Source organism: Diadema antillarum, unplaced genomic scaffold (assembly GCF_040938485.1).
Source record: "Diadema antillarum isolate AM-2024a unplaced genomic scaffold, OU_Dant_1.0 scf00000208, whole genome shotgun sequence".
Classification (NCBI taxonomy): domain Eukaryota; kingdom Metazoa; phylum Echinodermata; class Echinoidea; order Diadematoida; family Diadematidae; genus Diadema; species Diadema antillarum.
This window is the reverse complement of record NW_027271097.1, coordinates 1,435,275-1,462,467: the sequence shown is the minus strand read 5'-3', so window position 1 is coordinate 1,462,467 and position 27,193 is coordinate 1,435,275. Positions and strand designations below refer to the sequence as shown.

The 27,193-nt window shown below is 38.0% G+C and overlaps 1 protein-coding gene across 2 annotated transcripts in view; it reads right to left on the bottom strand.

Annotated features, from left to right (window-relative positions):
* The window catches only part of LOC139724199 (uncharacterized), a 130,190-nt gene that overhangs the window by 35,935 nt on the left and 67,062 nt on the right, over positions 1-27,193 (bottom strand). The window contains exons 1-4 of one of the 2 annotated variants that reach the window (XM_071635344.1): positions 26,350-26,767; positions 9,834-9,896; positions 5,636-5,836; positions 101-229 (exon numbers count right to left, since the gene is read on the bottom strand). In XM_071635344.1, coding sequence (XP_071491445.1) covers positions 101-229; positions 5,636-5,836; positions 9,834-9,896; positions 26,350-26,434 — 478 coding nt within the window. In that variant the 5' untranslated portion in view covers positions 26,435-26,767. Of the gene's footprint in view, positions 1-100; positions 230-5,635; positions 5,837-9,833; positions 9,897-26,349; positions 26,768-27,193 lie in introns of those variants that run through there. The other variant, XM_071635343.1, reaches the window with a different exon arrangement.

The following is a 27,193-nucleotide window of genomic DNA, read 5'->3' as shown; positions in this document are numbered from 1 at the left end:
CTTCCCATCTATTCCCCCCCCCCCCCCCACACACACACACACACAAACACGTACAAGCTTACAGACCGTTTTCTTCATATTTGTTGCCATTGATACTTACAAATAAATTGCCACTCTTCCAGTAAAATGACGCTTCCATTGTTGTTCTCCGTCTGTTCCACTTCTACCTGTGCGTTGGAGTCTTGGATGTCACTGGCCAGAGCCTCCTTCTCCGCAAAGTTGGTCAAATCTGCAAGGAAGGATGGAAAAATGATAGAAGTTTGTTTAATTTGCAAAAAGCAAAGAACCAGAAATCATCAAGTTTGCTGACAGACCTCATTATTTAACATTATTGGTAACAGTGTGATTCCTTCCGTTATATCCTGTCCCACTGAGACTTTTTTTCTCACCGGACATTTGTCAGAATCATTTTTTTTTGCTTCCAGCCACCAATTGAAGTGTTTCAGATCACAGTCTGATAAATCAGACTGTGTTGGTCAACTATTAAGTCAGTATCACACATGTCTAGTGTGATCTGATGAGGCAAGGTCATTCAATGAAGGAGCGAAGCCCAAAGCTTAGGTTGCCATCGGATGTCATTTCCAGTCACAAGGCTAATCAGTGTCTGATAAGTGTCAAGTCAATTTTTGATAAGTGTTGAGTCAATCCAATGTGTGTTAGACTTGTGTTGTGCGACTATCAGGCATGTCCAGTCCAGCCAATGTCCGATGACAATCTGTTGATTTTCCGATGATTAAACGGTCATTGGATAGGTTAATTTGAGTCCAGGTTCTAGGAGTGTTGTGCTTGTGGGTATCATGCTCGGTGAGCCTTGGTGTGAGTCTCTGGAGCTTGTCGCATCAGATTTCATCGCAACTCATCTGAATTCTGACATTTTTTTTTTTTTTGCATTTGGGGATCAGATGAGCATTGATGCAATGGTCAGTGGAATGAGGGCTTTACACAAGACACAGATGTGCAAAGTCATGAGAGTTTGCAAAAGCTGGTTATGATTTACAAGACGACACATCATAATATGATGGTTAGAAACTGGCATGACATTATACTTCACACTCCATGCTCACACACCCTGGATTCGTTAATGACGCACCAACTTCCATCCATCCATTCTAATCAAATTTTGAGCCCAAACATGAGTATACTCTTCCTGATCACAAGTAAAGCGATAGGAAGGCAGTGAGCTGAAAGTGTGGTATTTAGTCACACACTTCCTATGCACACAGGCTTTTGGTATGCAGTGGAAATTTTGTATTTATAGCAGAAAGTCGTACAAATCTAAATATATAATTATATATATATATATATATATACATTTATTTTATTTATTTATTTTTTTTAAAGATTCAATGCTGGCCAATTGTATAGTGTATTCTTCTCAAAGCTTACAAAGGGAGCTTTAGATTTTAGACACATGGACGTTCAGAGGGAAAAAAACATGTTTTGAGCGTGCGCAGAAGCGCGCGTCAAGTCGATCTATTTTTTCACTACGCGCACCGGGCTATTTTTACGTCCGCACAGTCTGCAACGTAGAGAGCTACTTCAGCACCAATCATATGGGGCGCGATTTTATTCTTTATATGTTGCGTCCCAGCGTAATCTAAAGCTACTTTTCAGCACGACGCAGGGGAGGGGAGAACGTCCAGCGCAAGCGTCGTCTCAAACGTCTGTGCATCAAAATCTAAAGCTCCCTAATATGGCACACAGGTACAAATGCAGTTCTCTGTAACAGCAAAACCCAAAGTTAACATCAATCTTTGAATTCCCACAATATAGAAATCCTCATGATGGTATTTGGGATGCAGGGATTTGGAGTATGTGTTGTACAGTGTTAACCTCCATCCTGCTGCTAAACTGGTGCCGCTTCACTTTGATGTGATCTAGTTTTCATCTTGTGGAAATATGCGCTGCTAAAGCTCATGGTATTAAGACGCTTTCCCACGGTTTCCAGTACACTGAGTGATGTCTCATAAACCAAACATAAAACATTAGCAGAGACTTTACCCCTGGAAACATCCTGCCTGGGCCCCCAGCAAACTGAGGAATTTGATTGCACTCACAGTATATTGCGTGCATGGTGCATATCAAGAGAGCTTAGCGTGAAGTCCCTTGCGGCCCAGGTCCAGGGTCCACTGAAGGGCCCTTAAAGTTCTAGGCTTATAATGCTCTCTGGTACTACTATCCTAGCTTTATTTTTCAAGATATGTGCCACAACTGAAGTTTGGCAGGAGATTTTTTTCTTTTTTTTTTTGCTGTCTCTCTCTCTCTTTCAATACTGGAAGCCTTGATTTGGTGCCTTTGCACATTAAAGGGAAGGTATAGTTTTGGTTGAGACCTAACTTTAAGTTTCTAACATTTTTTGGGTGAGATAACATGAAACCTCTCATGAAATGTAGAAGAGCATGTAAGTCCAAGAGGATATCAATGTTTATTTGATGAAAATTGGTTTTGAAATGGCTGAGATTTCCAAGACAGAGCGATTGTAATAAAAGGTGGGACCCAACTTTTATTAGGATCACTTTGTTTTACCTTGTTTTGGATGTCTCAGCAATTCCAAAACCGATTTTCATCAAATAAACTTTGAATTCCTCTTAGAATGGTATGCTCTGTACTATTTCATATGTGGTTTCTTTAATAGTATCTTTCAAAAAGTTTAAAGCCCAATCCTCATCTCCATCAATACTATACCATCCCTTTAAGATGTTTGCCTTACAATGTATATATCATGTCTGGTTTTTCATTCTCTTCCATAACTTTAATCAATCAGCAGCTGGTTGAAATTAAGTTAGATATTTGTGTATTATTACATTCACTTTTAAGTTGGTATTTTGACGCAATGCACATTTATTCATTAGAAAATATTTAAAGAGTTTTAATGTGTGAATAACACATAAGTATATTGAATTATAACACATTTTGTGAGGGTATGTGCAATTTCCCTGCTGTCAAATGCAGTTTTTCTGTTGATAGAATTGGTGCTATTAATTTCTATGACAATCTCATTATAATATAGTGAGGTATTCTTTTTTTTTTGGGGGGGGGGGTGGTGGGGGAAGAGGGTCAATATGAATTATTTATTGTGTAGTGTTAGTTTGGTGTATTTCCTTCTTTGTGTCTCTCTGCAGTAAAGTTGAATTATTTTGTCGTCAAATTTGATGTAAATCAAAATACAGTTAGTCTTTAGATTTTTATTTGCCGTTTTATGATAAGACTAAAATTGAACTGAATTGAGTTGAAAGCTTTATTTTAAGCAGGAGAAACCAGGTGGAGTGGTAGACAAACAGCTAGCAGGAGAAAGAGCAGCATGTTCTTATGAAATAAAAATTTCATTATTTCATAGAATCATGTATGCAAAATTTCTTTAACTGTGTCATATCATGTTGGATTTTTCTAACACTGTAATCATTCTGCTTATTTGATTCTTTATCGACATCAAAATCAACTCAACAAAGGAATACCATTTCAATTTGAATCTTTTTAGGTAAGTCCAGCTGTTTGCAAATGTGCACATATTGATTATGATAACTTTAATGAAACATTAAGGTTTTAGGATTTTGTATATCTACAAATTCAATCGTGAAGATACTTTACAAACTCAATCTTGAAGATGTTCTGTGATCTTTTAAAAGCCTGAAAAAGGATCACGAGAATTTAATATTTTGTGTTTTCCTCTTATAAATTTTGCTGTGCATCTACATTTCAAAAAATTTGATACTCTTTAAATGCTTTTGTTATTGACTTAAAATTACTTCCCCGTGTGGTGCACAACTGGATTCACGTCTCACAAACACAGTGAGTCCAATGAAACATTGGATGAGAAGCATCTCCTGGGATGCGGTTGCCATGGATATGAGCCAAATGTCACGAGCATTCCCACAATTTGATACTAAGCACACACAGATTGCATTGTTGGCCCGAGGTAGCCAACACTACTCCATGCTGTCACTGCACTATCTCTACAATACCATGATTGGTGAGGATAGACCAACACAGAACACCTACAACTGGTATACGTTAAAAAAAAGTTCCCAAGCAGCATATCTTGAAGGCTGGTGGTTTTTTTTTTCAACCTGTCTTACATTTTTAAAGCAGGCGGAGCTCCATTCAAACGTCATTTATCAATCTCAGCGCAACAAAAAAAACACACATAAGAAATACCTTTGCAATCTATTGAAAAGAGAACCTTATTAAAGCCTTGCGATTGCCGTCACGTTTTCCCTAATTTTCCTTCAGCTCAGCAGCCTGTAAATTTCAAAATATAACAAGTGGCTCAAGTACCGCGCCAAGGTGGACCATCTGTTCCCCTGAGCGGTAACCGTGGTGACACATCATCTTGGCCGACTGGATCTAGGTCAAGTAGCGAGGTAGTCCAATTGCGGAGGAACACATGATCTAAATTTTTGCTCGTCACTCAAATGTCATATGCACACTGCACTCTGAAAGCTACATCACAGATAATTGGCCTTAGAAAAAAAAAGACAACAACAATCAAATAGCTCCCATATGCGATGACTGTCGATTTTGATGTATTCATATTTAGCATTGTGCAATGAACCTATTTTGTTTTGACTTTTTTATTTCCTTGTAGCACTTAACAGCAGATTTTACAACAGATAGGAAATCATAGTGGCTTTAAAGATTAGTTGTTAAAAGCTATTATCATCAATGAGGCAATTCATTTCTCCTAAACATTGCCTCATCTGATAGGTGTCAATCACTGAGTTAGAACAATGTATGCAATTTGTGATGAAATCTTGTGAAATCTAGTAAAATGTTGGTGTGCATTTGATGTCTGTGAAATGAGAAGAAAATTTCACAACCATTTTAAGGTAATGGAAAAAATATATGCGTGTCCAATGAATAGAACATTTTCTTCCTAGAAAACTCAGAAAGCAGCCTCAAAACTGATGTGTTTCACACTGCGTTACTGGCATAGCATCAAAGAGGACACCTGATTTGCTGCAATTCTGCTTAACTCGAGTATTTAGCACACCAATTAAGCTCCATCCACACAAAAGAGCCATTTACGGGAGCTTTATTGAGAGCGAGATAACTTCCACTGCTCTTGTATCTTGAATCTCTATTCATAGCTAACAGCTAGGTGGCGGAAGGCAGCTCAGGTAAAGCTGCATTTATGCCATGTTCCCGGCAATTACGGCAGCCCCATTTCAGGCCACCGTGGAAAGACCGGGATGGACGTGAAATGATGCGGTGTGACAGGATTGTCTAACGTGGCAGACCGTGATTGCCAAAAAACCCCAAAAAACTGTCAAAAAATTTGCCACAGCAGTCCAGGTGTTATGAGAAATTTTGTATGCCGTGATAAAACGGGGTGAACACAATGAAACACGTAATAGACCGTAACAAAACTTGTAGGCAGTCCGTAGCGAGACAAGACAGAAAATATTGATAATCTAGCCTGATCAGACGCTGTGAGAACAGCATCTGATAGCTATATGTTCACCGAGGCGAGGACCGGAACAAACAAGACTAGAATGCGAAGAGGGAAAAACAGGAGAATTATGTCTCATCTACCCACGGCACACTGCGTTTCTGGCAAATGGGGCTGCCATGGCCACCGGGAACATGGTGTAAATGCAGCTTAATGAAAGATATAGACAAGGAAAAAGTTGCTTACCGCCCCCTATGTTTGGTTGTTCATCAACTCCCTGGTCCGGACCACCAGCACCAGCACCAGCACCTCCAACCTCTCCTCCAGTGGGATCTGCATCAGCCAGGAGCTCACCGGTATCAGCATCAGGAGCTGGCTGGACTGGGTCGAGGGAAGGTGGTTTCTCAACCTCTATGGGTGGGTTGGGGGCCGGAGGAAGCCTTGAACCTAACAGAGATTGAAAAACAAAAGAACAAAACTAATCAACATACAGCATGATGAAAAGTTTCTCAAACAAAAACAAAACAAAACAACTAAAAAATTTGTACATGTATGTAATTCCACTCATCAAAATAACTGGGCAATTTATACCGCGGACCCTTCCCCTGACCCTAACCCTAACCCTAACGTACAATTATCCTGAACCTAATCCTAACTCTAATCCAAACTCTAACCCTTAACCTAACCCTCATGGCCGGCAGAACGTTTTCAAAAGTGGGGGCCACTTCTGGGTTTCATGAGCTAAAAAGCAACAACAAAAAAAGCAACAACAACCAAAAAAATCCTCAGCTCCTTTCTCCCTTTCCACTTTCGGGTTTCTTCAGCTGACAAGCAAAAAAAAAAAAGGGTCTTCAGTGGAAAAACATAACATTACCGCACTCACACTTCAAGATCTCTATCTATTTCTTTTTAGTGGCACTTACGTGCTTCTGGGTTTAAAAAAAGTGGGGGGGGGGGCCCCAAAGTGATGACACCTTATGTATTTCCTTGTATGGTGCACAAAAAGTGGGGTGGGGAGGGGGGGGGGGGCAAGCCCCCCTGGCCCCTCCCCCCCCCCTTCCGCCGGCCATGAACCTAACCCTAATCTTTACACTAACGTTACAACTTACCAGTATTTAGCCATGGGGTAATCGCCCTGATACACAAAATAAGATCATTTACAGCTGAAAACATGAAAATGACAAGAGTTGGGACACTGTGCCACAATAACTTTCAAATAATCTTGCTAGAAAAAGAAATTATAATACTCTTCAGTTGAGCTACCACCTTCAATGCACTCATTTCATTTGATATAATTTTCACATTTTATGTGCATATTAATTTTAGATCAATGAAAGTTCAAAGACACTATACGAAGCAAATGATGAAGAAAATCTTGGCTAATCTTTCAGAAGTCAATTTCAGTTACACTGAATATCTCACAGCAGGTTATTTAGTGAGCAGCTACCTCAGTTGACAATGTATGTGATCACAATCTATATACTCATTAAAAACACACACAAACAAACAAACAAGGTCGTTTGGAGACAACCCAAATCTAAGGAATCACAGGCAGACATAAACAAAACACAGCAAGGGATGTGTACATATACATCCTCTGGCCCCAATCTTGGCCGCTTTGCCTCGAAAGCAGAGTTGAGTGATAAGTATCAGAAGAGATCAATTTGGCAATGACAGACCATGGAAGATATGAGATAATCACATCATCCTGCATGCACTGAGTCATACACAGCTCCTCACTTTTCCAACCAACACGTACTGCCGCTTCATTCTCTTCTGCTTGGGCAAACTGATAACATTTCTCATATTGTCTGGGAGCAGGAACAGATATTCTTTATGAGTTAAATTCACTTCGAGCAAGAATAAACACTCACACATATACAGTTTTTCTGTGGCAGTCTTATGACACATTGTCAAAAGGTCCAAAATTTAATTACATTCTAAAATTGTTGGATTAAAAAGTAATCTAGTAAGACCATGAGGATGGACAAATCTACATAAGATTACAATTTTTAGTCTAATTGATTTAGAAATTAAATCCATTAGATTTGAAATTAATAATCTTATTTGCATTTGTCCCTCCTCATGGTCTATTAGACGACTTTTTAATCCAACCAATTTAGAGTGTACTACAGCTAAAAATGTATATATCCTTCACTGACTCCAAATTATTTACCTTTTACTCTTCTACAGCTTGCTAACATATGAAGAGTTTACATGCAAAAAAATACATATATACCCATTTTTATCAAGATGAGATATGAGATGGAAGCTTCTGAAAAACAAAGAATATGATTAAGATATATGAGATAATTTTAATGATATATTCAATAATATTTCTTGTTTTATAACAAGTGCAGTATCATTGAAAAGATTTCATTTTCTGTATTTTATGAAGACCTCATTTTGGATTTTAAAAAAACTATAAAAATGGTGATTAATTGTCTTTGCAATCAATATCTTCCTAAAACATGTTTAAACCTATCTATCAAAGTGAAGGGTTATCCATCTTTACCAAATTGTTTCAGTCATCCAGTCTAAGAGTAGAAAAAATTTTCCCTAAGGCTGACAAGCCATAAAGGTCAATCATCCTGATTCTCTTAAATCTTGTGGGTGTTCTTTTTTTTTTTTTGGGGGGGGGGGGGCAGATAGGGACTGGCTTGGCTGCATGTATTTATTTACAGAGAAACAAAAATATATTTATTTCTGAGACCTTTTAGCCACAAACTGTATCTGACTATGTTTATCAGCATATATTAGAATCCCTCTGCAATACTTTTTTGTTATAAATTATCAAATACTTTGTGAAAAAAAAACAAAACAAAAACTTTCAATGCATATAATGCATATAGATAGATATATATAGATAAATAGATAGATAAATAGATAGATAGATAAATAGATAGAAAGAGACAGAGAGATAGATATATACATAGACAGAGCAAGAGAAAGAAAGAGACATGCATATTCATCTATCTATCAACGTATGGACAGAGAGAGGAGAGCTAAGTTCATATTGTATATATGTAAGGAGTATTTGAGGTCAACATATGCATGCATTCATGATCCACTCCAAAACATACACCTTGTACCTGACCCAAAGCACATAAAAACCACAAACTCACACACACACCAACAAACACACACTCACAACATACCCATGACCCTTTTCTCTTTGGTTCTGAAAAACCTACTGAATACTTATTTAGCGAGTCTATTTTTTTTTGCAAATCAGGACTTCCTAACAATGTCACAAATGAACATCAAATCATCATACCAACTGTGGAATACAGACATATGACTGGAGAAGTGTGCACATACAATGTATGCACATCAAATTCACGGCATGATCAGAGTTACTAATATTGTGTGTTTTTTAATGTGCAAAAGGCACCTGTGTTGCGAAATTTGTGAAAACAAAAACCTTGTGAAATGTATGCCGTATACAGTATATGAAATGGCAAGTCCATGAAAAATTGCAGTCTTAAATACATCTGTTTTGAAATAATAAACAGCTAGAAGGTAAATGGATTCTTAGTATATACCTGACTACCATTAGTGTGATTAGCTGGCCTCCAAACAAGCTACGTCCTTGGCAGATTTCAGAGCAGAGTGGATTAACATGCTACCTTAATAACATTAACTCCATCATGAATTGATACGGGAGGGATTAATGCTTACACGTTCCCCTCCAAATATGAGCTCATTTCACGTTTGGTTACTGCTAGGGAAAACGTGAGGACAGCGATAGTTCATGGTTAAATTAGGAAGAAACCTCCACTGGGACGTCAGAATCAACACACCAGCTGCAGTGAAGTGGGCTACGTTGTAGCGCTGATTCACACGGGAAGTACTCGCGTGTGCACAGTTTGATTGTTGGGGAGTGGTGATACATGTGTATGGACAATCAGTTAAAACACAATCCATACCAGATTCTAGAATGACCATGTATATAAAACACCCTGCATAGGCTCCATCTCATGGTTCTAGTGGGCTGTTGCTCAGCTCAACCTTTCACATGTAATGCCCAAGCATTTGGTGCTCAAAATTACTTTAGAAAGCTGCAGTTCCTTCAGTCTAAAACTATGTTATGTAAAATGAGAAAACTGTAAACCTATAATATTTTTTTTTCTTTTTACTGAGGAACAGTAATAAGTTCAATGAAATTTCAAGAAGTAATCATTATACATATTGTAGCTCCAATGTTTGACTATTTTAATTTTGCTCTGAATGTGATATATGCCCTCAATCAGACTCTTTATGCACTACATAGCATTGTTTATCATATTGCTACATGGCATAATTCATATCCTTAGTAAATTATGTTTGATAGATAAATCCCCCCCCCCAAAAAAAAAAATCTCTTGGAACTGGCATGGTATTGTAGCACTTAAACGAGCAAGTGATACAGTGTATCCTAAAGGACTAGGAAAACTGCACTTACCTCCATCTCGTTTGCTGATAAAGTCCAGAATTTTCTCCTGAATGTCATCATTATGTGGAATTTCTGTGATGCACAAAAGTCAAGAAATAAACAAAGGTGATTAGACATGATAAAAGAATACTCAGACACAATGGCAAAACTCTGAACAACAGTACAACGACAAGCAAGGAAGAAGCATGTCATTAGAGGTTGATGGAGAAAAAGATGGCTAAAATACTTTGAGATACGGAGCAGTGTAACCAGGAGACATATTGAAGGATATCATCAATATGGGGACTAGTCTTACACTTCATACCTTACAGTCACAAATATTGGAAAATCACCTGCACACTGAAATATCTCAAACTTTTGCTTATTTTTTCATGCTCATATACATGTATAAATACATATAAAAAAGACATAAACCTAGTATGAGTATTTTTTGGCAAAAAGCTAACTATTAGACCAAACTTTTGACCAAGAAATCATGGGCTATGTTCACTCCCCTGGTCTTCTAGCTTGCCCTGACCATCCATTTCTATTTTTTTTTTCAGGACGACGGAAATGTGGTTCGCATCTTCAAGAAAGTGCTAATTCTTGAAAATGACACTACATGACATATATACATCTTTACAATATTGGGGTCTGTCATTACAAAGAAGGAAATTGCAATCTATAGAGTATCCATGTATGCAAACTGCAGTAGAAAAAAAGAATACAATACAATATGATAATAAAACATTTGAATAATTGTGCAAATCTTACAAATCATTTAGTCGTTTCACAGCACTTCATTCTACATCACATCGTTATCTACAGTGCAACTGCTATACATACCGAGCATACAATCAATATCTACTTAATTTCTTGGTTGTATACAAAAAAAATAACAACAAAACAAAGAAAAATAGGTCGATTGGCTTGCTGATATGTATTGTGTTAACTCTCGTGGGTGTAGAGTCTGCACAATTAGACCATCACCCAGTGGTGACTTGCGTTTTGTACTTGAAAGCCTTGTGTTAAGTTGTACGATCTTGTGTAGAGGAGCATACACCGTCTATGCATTTGCAATATGCAAGAAACTTTTTATTTGAAAGACAGGTTTTCCAAACAACCCCCCCCCCCCAAAAAAAAAAAAAAAAAAAAATGGGTAAGGGAGATTGGATAAACAACACTTCATACAGCATCTATGGAGCTGACATCATTTCTCAAAAAAGTATGATTGTAATCGTTATAAATAACTACTGCTGCCCACTAACTGTTTATTAGGTATGTGGGGGTATGTGGCTACAGGAACTTGAATTTCCAATTAGGATTATTTAGGACACTAAATGCTGCCACCTAAGGAAATTTCAGATTTGAATTTCATCTCTGATCATGTGTGGATGACAAAAACAAGAAACAGCAAGCATAATCTGCTAAGCATGATTGATATGCCCACACTTGCCTCTATACCTGTGAGGAATTTCAATGAACTGGCTGATAAGACCGTGTGGAGTTTGGTATGTGGGACGATCAAATAACATATGTGTGCGTGTGTTTGTGTAGGAGTATGAGCATGTATTTTAATACGATCATGAAAATGTCATCTTAACCACTGGATTACCTGAATACTTATTTTGATCTTCAAGCGTTTCAACTGCCCAAACAGCATGACGAGTGATTTGTGGCATCTGGTACATGTAAAATCTGAAGAAATTGTGCAATTTGCTTATTTTCTCCTTTTTTTTCACCACTACCCCCCCCCCCCCATTAGGTTTCTGTATACTGCATATATACCTATCACAATCTTTCACTCACACACAAGCAACTAAACCTAAGGAAGAAAAACACAGTGTGTCCCCTTACCTCGAGCCTAAATCCATATGAAAACAGTATAACCAATATCAGATGGGACCTACTAAATCATCAGTAAAAATAGCACTTTCCAAAAATACAGTTGTGTATGCATTTCTGCAGTAAATGTCCTGTGGAGAACCAACAAACAAGAAGTTCTGCACAGCTGATGTGGAATCTATCCCATGTTATCCTTCTCTAATTACTGTAGATCCCCATCACTACTGGGACAGATATAGACTAATATCTCCATACTAGATGCCCTTTTTAGTTGAACACAAGATTTTTGGCATCAACGAAGGCATTACTCCATGGGTAGTTACGTAGCACGGCCCATAAATGACTTAACGCACAGTGCAAGCATCAACAAATTGTTGCCCCATTAATTCTCTTCCTAATAACTAGTCTAAAGCCTCCAGACATTCATAGTGTTACAGAGAAGAGATTTCATATTGTGCAACTGTTCAGCCCAAAGTTTGAATCAAATGTCATTATCACTGGCTTTCAATTCAAGTATAATTTTATTTTTCTCATTGTCAAAATTCGTATGTTAAAAAAACCCTCAAATATGCAAGGTGTGTGTTGATTACAGAGAAGATTATCTCAATCACGAGACAGATTTAAAGAAAGAAGAAAGTTTAGATTAAAAGCAAATGGAGCGGATGTCAAAACATGCAAAACATTTGAGTACAGCAATCTAGTCATACATTATGCAGTAGTTAAGATTTTTGCCCTATTTGTTGATAAATGTCACTAATTTATTTTGATGTTTCTGAACATCTTGTCATATCATAATTCCATCTGAAACCTTTTTGTTTGTGCTTTTTACATTTTTTTTTTGCGACTGCTAGAAAGTATAAATGTGGAGAAAGGAAAAGTGGTATAGTACATTGAACTTTATGCAATCCCATGGGTGTGGATCCTCTAAGACATGTCTGTGGAAAGAGACTACACCTTTACATTGTTCCATATGTTCTCATGGACACTTCACCCAGATTTTCAGACAACATATTTTCAGCACCAGTAAAATGACACTAATGGCTTTGCTAATGAGCCAGTTTTGGTGCTGATGGATAAGTCACATAGTCTGCATAAACAGACCCACTCTCCTACACGTAACTATGCTATTTGGGAAGTCTCTCATTTCAACAAAATAGAATTCTGTTTTCCAGTCTCATTCCATTTCTTTTTTCATTCCATTCCAGCTACATGAATAAATCCTGGAGGAAACCTACCCATCAGTGACTGCCACTTGTGTTGCCATGGAAACGAGGCAAGTCATGTGTACGATCAAGCGGATGAAAAAGAGTGGACAGTGGAAACTATTTTGACAATGGGTATCCATTTCTACCTCTACCTTGCAGGTTATATCCACTCTATTCTTTTTAAATACTTCAATAAGGCTCTTAAAAGCCCCTCCCCCAACTACACTTTCAAGGATTGTGGGAATAAATCATTCAACTTATAATACAGCGATGAGTAAATGATAACTTCAGCGGATGAGGAAAGAAAAAAGAAATATGAGGATACACCGTGATACTCTGCACATTAAATATAAACAACTTATCATGATTACTCCACAGTTACTTAATCCTTGGAATAGTTTGCTATAAAGTCATTTGGGAAAAAATGGCTACAAAACTTTGCTTTTTATTTCTCATTCATGCTAATGGAAATGGCTTTATGACAATTAGGCTTTGTCTGGGTTTGAATAAGAGCACAACACAATCACACTTTTGACAATTGCTTTCCCCATATGATAGCAATTACCCAAAGATGAATCCTATGAAGAAAAGGTACATGTAATTGTAATCATAACATTGACCAAAGCAGTAACATCCATGCTGGCAGGTTTAAAGCATGCACGGTCTGTTTGTTTGTTTGTTTGTTGTTTGGTTGCTTTCTCTGTTTCCCTTTGAGGTATTTGTGTTTGTTTGTGGATGCATTCTCTCTTATTCTTTTTTTTTTAATTTCATTCTACACTGGACTTTGCAAAACCCTTATGCTCCTGGAAATTTCTTTCAACCTGTCAACATCTACTAATGATATAGGGAAGGTGGTCACTTTAATCACATCATAATACTGAGCAGCAGGGTTTGATGATGAAATAATGATGAAACAAACAAATACACAGACAGACAGACAGACAGACAGACAGACAGACAGACAGACACACACACACAAACACACACATCCACACTCCTATCTACAATGATATTGTACATGTTTGTTGACTCAACCTGTATAATCCACTGCCACTGGAGATTATACATACATTTGTAAAGGTCAACAATGTGTCCCTAAGGTGAAACTCTAGCCAGCTTTCTCACCTACTACTGACACACTGTCCTATAAATACAATTTTGTGGGAAAGTTTCTGGAACCGATACTTTCTCCTGCCTCTACCTGAGGGAGCACACCCAGTTTAGTGTGCAGTTTTGGCCAGTTACAATTGGGCTGTGAGGGGTTATAAAGTGATTACAGTCAACTAGCCTACATCGGTGGTGACGCGGCAGTAGTTGCATTCACATTGGATGCAAACACAACGTGAAATACACTGCGAAATAAATTGTGAAAACCATGGGATTTGAGGTGGTACATTTATCATGTGTGATCTAAACTTTGTACAAAATATGCAAGCAAGATTATATGTGAATCATTTCGCAAAATACTGTTGATCATACAGCGGTGTGTTAATTCTCACATGGCCAGACACACTTTGTGTGTTTTCCTGCGGGAGATATGCACATGCACAATGTTTACCAGAAATACCATGGCATTTTGCGAAGAAGATCGTACTAAGTGGATTACCATGGCATCTTATAACCATGGAATTTGGCCAATGAAAATGGTGTCATCATATTACTGTAGTAATTCAAATGTGAACGTAATTTGTGATGACTCTGTGTGGTGCACTCGCTTAAACATCTGGAAAATGACATCAAATATTTTCCCTTGCTTCAACCAGAAGCTCACCTCCCTGCTTCAATTTTACATATTATTATTAACCCAAAGTCCCCTACACCCCCCCCCCACCTCCTCCAAACACCCATGCAGTTGGGACAATAAAAACAAGTTAAGTTCATCAGAATTGTGAATTGTTTATTGATTATTCTTCACTGACGTCAACTGATAAACAACTCATTCAATATTAAGGTTGTTAGGCTTCTCAACTCAATATCATCGATAGAGATATAATGGGGTAGATGACTGGAGAACTATGATTACCTGCTAAATACTGCTGAATAGCACCATTTGCATAATAATGAGGACAAAATTATTGCCATATAAAATCAAGGCTGCTTGGTTCGTTGTCTTCACTCTACTGTCTTGACATTACTGTAAAAGTGGACATTTTCAGAGTGCTGAAATTTTTGTACATTTCGCGCAACCAGAAACTAGCGCAGAAATAAAAGGACATGCATATTCTTGCATGTCATATGTTTCTGTAGTTAATGCCTTGATTCCATGGAATTAAAACAAGCAACGATTATCTTACCTACCTGAGCATGAAAAATTAATCATGTGAAAATAACCACTTTTACAGTATACACATTCTAATAGAATAGTACACAAAGAGCAGACATTGGTGACAAAATTTAAACATCCCCCCGGAAAAAAAAAAAATCAAATTTTACTCTGTCAAGACATTTGTATCACCTAGGGAATTCCACTTGCTTGGCATAAAAAACAGAGGAAGAAAAATGTTGACTGTCACTGTTGAGGCATAACATTTACCATACAACATTCCTGCACCTTTTAGCTCCTAAAGTAATCTCATAATCATGCCTTTTTCCAGCTGTAACCGACTTTTAGAAATAAGATTTGTACAAGTATGAAGTGGTAGAGTGTGGTAAGGAGAAGGAGGAGGAACCTTTAAATGTGTCCTCATCATTAACCCGTTGAGGACCAGTCCCGAGTATACATATGTACTCAGACAGGTGTCTATGGGAAATGCGTGTTGTAGCAAAATCAGTCTGTTCTCAATGGTTAAAACATCATTTTAAGCTGCAAATAACTGCAGTGTTACTCCTGTATACAGCTACAGTGCTAGAAAAAAACAAAAGAAAAGAAACAGAAAGAGAAAGAGAAGGGGAAGGGGAAGGGGGAGGGAGAGGGGTGGAGGCAGAAGATGAGAAGGAGAAGGAATGACCAAGACTGACCGGTGGTGACATGGACATGACGAGAGAGAAAGAGGAAAAAGTGGCGCGGTCAACAAGGATGGATAGCTCCTGAAGCAGCAATCAATCAGGGAACCGTCAGACACTCTTACTCACCGTAGTGTTTGCCGTGTACTAGAGGATCGTGCCGTGCCATCTATTGAGAACCAAAAGGCCATTAATGCAGTGGCAAATCTGGCAAGCTAGTGCCCTTCTTGCACTGAATAATATCAAAAAGGTGAAGACCTTTAAACTGCGGAGACACGCCTTTTGCGGGGGCGAGTATTTCAATTTCACGGTGCGAGGACTGATGTTTTAGATTTTCTAGCACGAATTAAAATGCAATCTACTTGGTGTTTCAAGCTTTGACTGTTTTTCTCATTAACTCTTTCTGTATCAGGGACCTTGGACAGTGTATACACTGCTATGGGGATTTCTATGCCAATCAGCATTCAAAATACACATAGGGTTTAATTAGGAGGGTACCCAATGTTTAATAGCAGTTATATGCTAGAACAGTCTCTCATACTAATTAGGTGATCCGAGTATCCTCTCGGATCACCTTCTGTATCTTTGTAAACTGGATCTCTTTAAAGCCGCTATATGATGGAAAAAAGCAAAAACGTACAAGTGTACATGTGCACATGTGAGAACGTTTCATTAAGAATTCACTAGAAAGACAGAGTTATTCTGAATGACAGAATAGGGGAATCTAAGTGAAAATGACACGAATAAGACATTAATAGAACTTTTAAACATTTTCACATTATCTAGCATCAAATTCTGTAATGATATTCAAAACGGTTATGTTTTGTTGTTGTTGTCAAATTCATTTACGACAGGAGTATGTAATATTCATTATATATTATGCATTGTAACAGTCAGAAACCTGTAGCTTGGGATGTGGCTGTAATGCATACTACATTGTGGAATACCACACTATATATCACCAATACATAATGGTGTGGGAAAGACGACAGAAAGAGAGAAAGGGCGGGGGGGGGGGGGGGTGGAGAGAGAGAGAGATGGAGTGTGAGAGATGAAGAGCCTGCATGCATAGTCAATATAATTCCGTCCAAGTATATTTCACGCAGTGTTTACCTACAGGCAAAGCAGGTGTGTTCACAAGGTTTTAAAGCACAAGTGACCATTCCATCCTCAATTTCAACGACATTTTTTTTTTTTCTGGTCCGGGAGGCAAAATTTCAACAATCATCACGAACTCAAACAGACTGCATGGCAGCCGAAGGAAAGAGCTCTCTTAGCATCGTCTCCACATGATGAGCTCCGGCGCACAAACATCCATCCCGCCTCTCGTATTTCGTATGACGGATGACCCACCTGAAGAATTTTGTTGTCTGTTAGATAAAATTCCTGTGAGATGAAAAATGGTGCGTGCGTAGCAAATCGGAGAGTCTACATTTGCAGGATGCTAATCAATAATAAAGACAGTGACAACCACATCAACAACAACAACAACACCGTAATTGATGGTGCTCATTTGTTACTCCAGGGGGAGTCGTATGATTTCTCAAGCATCAGCAGAATTTCGTCGTTCTATCGGGATGCTGACAAATTGCTCTCATAGGCATTTCATTTTCTTGTTTATGCTGTTGGTTCAGGATAAGTCCTAAAGAAATCAGTGTAGTGCAACTTTCATTAAGCTATTCTCTGTGGATTGCAGATTAATACATATCTACTTGAATACCCTTTGAACAGAGTGTTGCTACTGTGTTGTTGTTTTTTCATGTTGTATGTAGCACATGTTATAGGGAAGTGCAGTTACCAGTGTACAAACAAATTCATGATAATGATCGAAGCAACAAAGTGAGGCAAACATGTTACATAATCATATGCATATCATATACACATTCTTTTTTTTTATAATTTTGGTCTGTTTTCCAATGTCTTCATGACTACAATCATATGGCTTCCATTCTTGGTCATTTATTGTCTTGATTGATAGTTTAAAAGATATAATGTGCTCTTCGCTATGGTAGACATGCTAACATGATTTTGACTGTTTGGGACTGGGCAGGGTTTGGCCTACTTCTCCATGATAAGTCTACTCCAAAAAGTCAGTCAATAAAATTGAATTGAATTGAAACCCGCTTTGCCAAATGATTTCAATAAAAGAAATCGATGCCAAATAAGGGGCTTTCACTTTATAGTATTACATGCGCAAGAAAGCGGTAAACTAGTGAAGACGAGAGAACCAGCAGCACATGACTGGTACTTGACTATCGCCTCCCACAAAACGAAGAGACTGGTATGTAAATGAGCTTGGGTATATGCATATTCACAAACAAACATATATCACAACAGTCCACGTGTACACAGATGCAAGGCATTTTGTAAATGTCAGTTCTCCGGTGAACTTTACCATGCATCTTTGGCCCACTTTTCCGCCCTTCATCCAGATCCGATCTGGATATAAAGAGGCCTAAATGTCATAGAATGTCAGCATTATCGTAAGTCACAGCCCTAACCAGTATGCTGGCTCTCTGTCATATGACAACGTACAATATAGCGACATACAATGTTGGCATGATGATTCATGTATGAATGGGATTCTACGACGTTATCAAGAGTTCATGTCATTTCAGCTGCATATGGGCTTTTATGCCTGTGTTCTCTGAAAGGGGCATTTGTCATGAATAGCATACAGTGTATCTTCCTATATTATTTTTCAAAGAAGAGTGGGTGGGGAGCAGTTATTCAGAGAATAATGTGATGGGTCTGTGTTCTACCTCACTTCATACACTGCCCTCTGATTAAGGTCTGGAGTATATAGATGTCAAGGACCGTTCCTTGGACTCTGTTCATTGTATCATAATATGAAATGTAGCTACGCATACTCGGGAACAAAATACAGTGTAAGAATTTTAAAATAAAAATCATCATCATTACCAAAAAATGGCATTGTATAGTACTGTAGTATAGAAATCTATCATAAAGAGTATGGGTATAGATGTTAAAGACAGTTTTTGTTTTAGTTGTTGACTTTTGAATGAAACAAGAGAGAAATGGACATTACATTTTTATATAACAGTACAGTGTGATGATAACTATACGACTTGAATATAATATTTTCAATATTACTAAATATCAATTTTATGTTTCAATGTAACATTATTCTAAATTTTGACAACACTCACAATTTCATGACAGTTTTTGATATCAAACTAACATACAAATACCACTGGCAGGAATCTACAATTTCATCATGGAATTATTTGTCTTTCGATTAGTATTTCCTTGGAGTCTGTAGTTCTCAGCATGATTGGTAGGCCTATACATATCTTCTTTATCTGTGGTATTCATAACATGGTCATATTTACAGGAAAAAAAAAGAAGAAAACTACTTAAAAAATAATCTGTTCTCCCCCACAAAAGCACTGCTTATCTTGCATATCAACATTATTTCAAATATAACCACAGCAAGTCACACAGCCATACTAAACTTCTAACCTTCTTTTGATAATCTAAGAAGGAAAAAAAAAAGAACAATCATGGGATCATCAGAGTTCATATAATTCGTCTTTACACAGATAGATCCACGATTTCATACTCCCTTTTCGGTTGTAATTTTCCCCAGAGTCTAAAGAACCCAATACTGCCGTGTCTGGTATGAGTCAGAGTAAAAAGGCAGACTTTTTTGGTTCGTCTTTCTTTCTTTCTTATCTCTTTTTCATGTCTGGCGTATGAAAATGTCAATTTCCATGGGGGATCCATGCGTCTTGAAATCCGTTTTGACAGGTGCAATCCTGCTGAATGAGAATACACTGCAGACAATGTCAGTTAATTAATCCCTAGATGCTCCTAACTGTGCTCTGCATGTCAAGCGTATGGGTAAACATATCACACTTTGTGTATATTGGCTGCTAGTCTCCGATCAAGCATGCTCATCTCTGCTTCGGGTCTGTTTTCAAGTTTTACGTTCGGCGGAAATTTCAAAAATTTTCCAAATTTCTAGCAAACGTTTCCAGCATCCATGGTTGTGATTCGCTTGGGATTTCTTCTGAAAAATGTGGAATACGAAGGGGTGCGAGATGTTCACAAAATATCTATGAAACCCTAAACATGTTTTGACAAATTGGAGAATGTCTCACATGTATCTCACAAAAATCAACGAAGTTGGTTCCACTCATTTCTCAACCTATCTGCAAAGTGTTTGCCCACTTTGTGTATATTGGCCGAGACATTCTCACAAACATTTAGATTATGTTTTGTGGGTAAAAATCCAAATGTGACGTCTGACTTAATAAAACCCTTAGCCGAGAATGCTGGACGGTTTGCGGCTCCATTGTCGAGACATGTTCAGAGAAACCCCGCCCAAATGTTGAATTTTGCTCTCTTTTTTGGGGGGACATTTTCATCCTTTGCACTTGATTTGCATGCCGCTGCAAACAGGCCTTCAATCATTCCACGGGGAAAAAAATGTACCGTTTTGTCCTCATTTTCTGATGGGATGCGGGATATTAAGGTTTTAATTTCTGCAGCTTACTGCCATTTGCAACTGGCTAATTTTCTCATTCAAAATCTGGCTGTTGACAGCCCTCATTAAGCCAGGAATGTTCATCTTTAATCATCAATTCTCATTGCAAGCCTCCGACAGTTGCTTAACCAGAGTAATGTAGAAAAATAATGTCAGTAGCATATGATGTGACCAGTAGTATCAGATGAAAATGAACACAATAATCAGAGAAGAGAATTGCTCTCATCTTCAAATGTACTTTTTACACATCATTGGAAATGAAGATTAATTCTAGTATTCAAAGAGATTTGAAACCACTTCAATCGATTAGTGTCAGAAAACTATAAAGTCTGTTACTTCTCAGGGAATGTCTGTCATCTTGTAACGCTTAAAGGTATTTTAACAAAAAATAAGAACTGTAAAAGGCATTTTTGCAGTGTGGATATTTTTCATGCATGTCATGTAACCAGAAACCAGCATGAAAATAAAATCAAGCAAATATTTTTGCCCGTCATATGTTCCACTACTTGATGTCTAAAATCCCCAGATATATAAACACAGGAAATTGGCCGAGCATAAAAAATATCCTATATTACAGTACGCCCTATGTGGATTCAAGGATTGCGGAAAAATTAGAACACATCACATAATTTTGAAGAAAATGAAACAATACGTTCAAAAGCTATAAATTTTCAAAAATTTCAGTTAAATCCACGTATTGTCATGGCAGTGTAAGAAAGCTACAACAATTCATGATGTTACAGAAGTTGAGCAAACATTAAGAAAACATGCAGAGAGAGAATTCCATACTTCCATACTTCACTTTAACAAAAACTATTATTCTCTCTACCATTATAGCTACTTCTGAAGGAGGTAAGTCATATGCTCCTTGACTGCCCTTGTAAAATAAAAATGTGTGGAATAATATCTCCAATAGATTTTCTTTTTCTCTATCTTTTCACTATTTACATAAATCTGATTTAAATGAGACTTCTGTCCTTTGTCAAATGAGTTTACTCTATCGAGGTCAATTTGAACATGTAGTGCAATTGTACTTTACGTGTAAAATGTATACATGGTGTCACATTACTCCCTCTCCCCTCCCCCCCCCCCCCCCCCCCCCCCCCCCCCCCCAACTGGGGCGAGTTTAATACTCAGACAGGTGGGCGGGTGGTTTCACATTTATGCTGGTCAGTATTGAAACAATGCAATGCATTCTGTTTCTCAAAATATTGATTTTATATACTTGTATGCTACATGGGTGACCATCCACACTTAACCCGTTGAGGATGAGTCCCGAGTATACTCGGGCAAGTGTCTAGATGGGAAATGGGTGTTGTGGCAAAATCAGCCCGTCCTCAACGGGTTAAGCATAGATAAAGCTAAGGTCAGATAGCCTTCCATCAAAAGTTAATCCTTTCACAGTCCAATAACAGTTTAATGATACTAATAAGGTAACTTTTGGTGAACACTAATCATGGACTTTTAGTATGCCTTAGGTTTGCATTTTTCTGGCCTTGTAATGCTGAAAGAATCTTGCAGCCAGAGGCGGAATTCCTTGAGAATTTTCCTTTTCCCCACAGCAACCACAAATGACAGATTGCGGAGACACTACGTCAGCCGTAATTGAAAAATCCTTAGCCCAAATCAAATCGGTCCATCCCACCAAAGAATCCCAACTCCAACCCTGTCCTGCCCGGGCCTTCATCTACATTAGGGGCCAGAGATGAAGTTGGACAGATTGCAACCCCCTTGATTAAATTTCGGGCCAAACTAACAGGTGCACCGGGGGAAAATGATTGGACACTGCGAGCGGGGAAAGAAGAGTCGAGGACCCGACAAAACACCGAGCGTCAAATTGTGCCTGCTGCGAACTCCATAGCTACAGCAGAGGCGTACACAGAAGGCTTTACAATATGCTCGTATATGGCCACATTGTGTATGCACAATAAGAGTGAAAGAATGAACAAAAATCAATAGTGCAGTTAGGCAATGACAGATGACGTGCTGAAAATACTTTCTGTGGTCTGAGTAAGTTGTCAAAGGACATGTTTACACGTGGCCAGAAGGTCTGCTACACGTAGCGGAATAGCCAAATGAGTATGGTACGCAGCTCATCCAGTGTGGTTACTGTCACAGGTAGATCATCAACGAGGTGTGCATTCATCCTGTTATGTTTATTCCTGAAAGTACATCTTGTTGCTTTTTTAGTCATTCTACAGACATTTCATAGTGGGAAGTCTGCATACATGTAAGCAGGGCTACCAAGCTTTTGCGTATAAAAACACTGAGGTAAAAACACAACTAAAAAAAAAAAATAGAAATTACACATGATTGACACTGAGCATGTTTAATCAACATTTAAAAACAGGAATATATTTTTGTTTAGTGTAACATATTTGCTCATCTTCTACGAAGAGAAAAATGTCAAATATTGTAAACAATGTTAGATGTCAGCTCTGTATAAGGCATTTTTTTATCGTGTAGAGGTCCAATGTAAGACGTCAACAATGAATTAATGCACAACTAAATCTATCACTGTCATGATATATTCCAAGTAATATCATACTACTGTTCATATCTTTATTAGATAACTGAACCAAGGAGAAATCTATGCATCAAACTTGATATCATTAAGGCAGCTGTCTTACATGCCTACAGGTATGCATAAATTTGCATGTCTCTCACTAAAATTAGATGGATTTCTCCTTTGGATAATATGCTATCATAACAATGAAGATACACTATTGTAAGTATTAAAGATTAATTATCTAAGAACACATAATTATATCTAATAGCCAGAAAATTGATGAAAAGAAAAATACATACACAAATATACAAATAAATATATACAGGTAAATTAAATGCATCAATATGTCTACAATGTAATTTCAAACTGAATGTTAGGACATTATGGGTAGCTGCCTGAATATCACAGTGCACATTTTCTCTAAAATGTGTATAAAAAAATCTCTCTAAAAAAGGCAATGATCACTCACACATATCAAAGAGGAATGAAGAATAAAGGTATATTTCATTTTAGGAGGGGGAAGGGAGGGGATAGACCATGCATTCATGACAGAATCATGACAAAAATGAGTGAGGCAGTTTATCCCCTAGAGGTGGCTGGAAATAGAAATGTCTGCTTTGTTGAAAATTAAACAACTTTACAGTAGCATGATTGAAGAGGAATTTGTAAATGTCATGTGGATATAATCAATAAAGCCTTGTGTCTGGACAGGTATTCTTTGTCCATTAGAACATAGGTGTATGTTGATGAAACCTATTACTGTAAAACACAATATATTTACGGCATGAAAATTTCGCGAATTGGAGCCGACGACCTTTCTCGCGGCATGAAATTTTCGCGAATTGCCTCTGATGTCCGATGCATATTGTGTAGGCAAGAACTTTCATGTGCATTTTAATTTCACGAATCTTGGCTATTGCGAAATTCGTGAAATTAAAATGTATTCAAACATTCCTCATTCTACAGTAGATGGAAAAACATAATACAGTAGTTAGCGCAATGTGAATCCCATATTAGTGGTAGGTTCATTCTAGTTCTACAGGAGCTTCCTGATGTTATTAGACTCAATAGTATCTATTTGCCATGAAATATTGAGGATTCCAAGAGTCCTAGTAGCATTTTTAGTTTTAACAGAAAACACTACATTTTTGATCTTGTTGATAATGTTGAAATAATACCCATGCATCATATGGTTTTTGAATACATTTGTGTATTATGTGTGTGTGTTTGTGTATGCGTGTGTTGTTCTGCAGAAGAAGTAAATTATTTTAAATTATTTCAAGAAATGGAAGGAAGCATATCATAAATATGTATGGAGTTTCCTTTGTCAGTGTGCAAAGGTATCCGCTTGTTTGAAAGAACACATGACTACGGGTCATCCAAAAATAAGACCAAAACAGAGGGGAAAAAAATGATGCAGGATTCCAAATGAAAGATAAACAGTGGGAAACGGCACAGATGGTGGGCCCTGTTTGTACAACTTGACAATCGGAAGAAGAAGCAGGCGGGAATCTATGATTACATTGTAATCTGTTGGGTAAACCCTCGCAGGAATCGAAACAAAACAAGAAAAGAAATTGTCACCTCCGATAACCAGAACTAATCATCACCCCATACCGCCTTGAGAACACAGTCATTTTGGCCGAAGGATTCGGCTGGCTACGATTTATTTCCTGATGTTCATTCGTTAAAGGGCCATGCTTTGGTGCGGGGCCTCACAGTTCGCTGTGTAGAGGTAATTACCTGGCGTTGGCAAGAAAGTGTATTACTTCACACCCACCTGTCTGGTGGGAAAATGGAAGGGGGGGGGGGGAATGATGAAGTGGGCGACTCATTTCAGAGTCAGACCAACTCGGTGAATTATTTAGTGCTGTAGTCACCTCTGGAATCATGTAGCATAGCTGCCAGACCCATTGTGTGCTGTATGGAGGGGGGGGGGGGGGGGGGAGGGGGATTCAAAACTTTCAAAAATTCTCTTGTCACTGCACAAAAGCAGAATGATAATCTCATACCACGGAGTGAACATCTGTTTTACACACTATTGATTTTATTCAGAGAAACTGGTTATTTACACATGGCAACTTTCTGATCAAAATACCCATAAAAATCAATAAAGAACTTTCATCTTGATGTAACAGGCATTCAAAATTATGTCAGCCATGTTTGTTTTTTGCTATTAAACCTAGAGATGTGCATTTGCATCAATGTGTTCAGACAATGTATGAAAAGCATACATAAGCTACAATCTGTTAACCTTCAATCTCTAAATACAACTTTTACTTAATTGTTCTATGGCAGGTATCCTCAATGTTAACCCGTTGAGGACAAGTCTTGAGTATACTTGGGCAAGTGTATATGGGAAATGCGTGTTGTAGCAAAATCAGTTTGTCCTCAACAGGTTAAGCTGCATGTATGTAAAGTTCAAAAAGTACCTGGAAGAATATTCATCAGGCTAAACGCACTCCACCTCTGTCAAGCAGGGGATGGCGGATTCTGGATTGATTCTATCTACATCATTGGTCTCTTTACGATGTAAGATTGAACTAAAAGCTTTCGGAATCCCCAAGGCTTTTAGACAATCTACCACGCATTATACCCTGCTTATAAGAACTGGATTCTTGTCATGGGCAAGCTTAACTTGGCATAATTTACTCCACAAATTCTCTAAAATGATTAACTGCCACACCATAATCTATTTTTGGTATACTTTGGCTGTGAACAAATTTGCAAAACTACATGAATTAGGTACACACATTTGTATGTGTATCAGTATTTGTAAATGGAAAATAATAAAAGTGCTGGATAACCCTTAGGCTTAATGCTCTCGTATAAACAATTTTTATTAGCGTTGCGGTCATTGGCATGGTGAGCAGCTTTCTACGTACAAAACTGAACTTGTCATGCCCTTTTTTTCAGCCACTTTCCTCTGTTTATCTTGGTGACTTTTTCTGCCTTGCAAAAATGGAATGCATCTTATGTCATTATTTGGAAGCCCTCCCTAATTTTCTTGCTTATTGAGAAATTGGTATACAGTAGACAGAGAGTAATATATCAGTCTTCTACCAAGAGAAATTAACTTGAAATTGTATGAATATCAAATCCATTGTCTAAATTCATCATACAGTGTACTTATATTAAATTAGATAGACATATCATGCATGCACATAATACACTTACCCACATATTCATACATTTATTTCTCTTCCAATGAGAAAAAGAAAATATGATAGTCCCATTTCATTTTTGAAAGAGCTGTGAATTCAAATGAGAACTGGGGAATATACGAATAGCAATCTGACCAGAAAAGGAAACCAGCTGATGAAAAATCCAAAAACAAGAAATCAGAAAAGGATTCCTCACAGGAGAAAATAATTTCCTGGCAACTTGACAAGTCATTAAATCCGGGAATGAGTCCAACACAACTGAGCAGAGATAAAGACGTCGGACTCACAAAGTATGAGCAGGATGACAGTAGGCCATATTCTGTCTTTGAATGGCTCTAATATGAGAGGTAATCATAAATCTACTGCTTACCTTTTTCTGCGACTGCTACGGCTGCTGCAAAACATAGGTAGAGTGCGATGACTGACAGTGCACTCTCTCTGATACTGCTTGCCATGATTGCTTTAAAAAAAAAAAGACTCGAAACCAGTTTCCAAATTTGCTGTAAGCTAACTCTCAATAATCCCGGGTATTCCAAGAGATAATCCAATTAGTGTTGAGGCATAGCGGAAAAATGAAAATGAAAGAAACTATTCCACAACTCTTGAGAGCGATGACAGCAGAGAGCTGTGAAGTTGCATTTGGAGAATCTTTTGGGGTATTGGAAGAAGCTGTGACTCCGTGGGGATTGAATTAAAGGAGCAGCATATCCCGGCACTGCTAATGTATTTATGCTGATCCATCAATTACCATACTGATGTATATGCAGATCTCCTGCGTGCCAACTCGTCTTAAGCAGTCAAAATCGACCCAGTTGAACAATGCAACAGGTTTCTGTGTGTGTGTGTGTGGGGTGTGTGTGTGTGTGTGTGTGTGTGTGTGTGTGTGTGTGTGTATCCCATCTCTTTCTTTTTCTCTCGTATGTGTGTGTGTGTGTGTATCAGAGGTCATTTATGAACAAACAACTCTGGCTCAGTCCCATCTGTGTGCTGGGACTCTGAATCTAAATCCAGCGCCAATCAATGGCTTGGGTGTGTGTGTCTGTGTGTATGTGTGTGTGTGTGTGTGTGTGTGTGTGTGAGCTACACTCATCTCTCACCCTCTTGGCAATCAATAATGAGCTGTTAGTGGGTATTGTTTGTTTCATCGACCTTCTTTCCCTTGTTCTCAACTCTATCTTTCAATACCTCCCATCTCTCTCTCTTCTCTTCTTTTC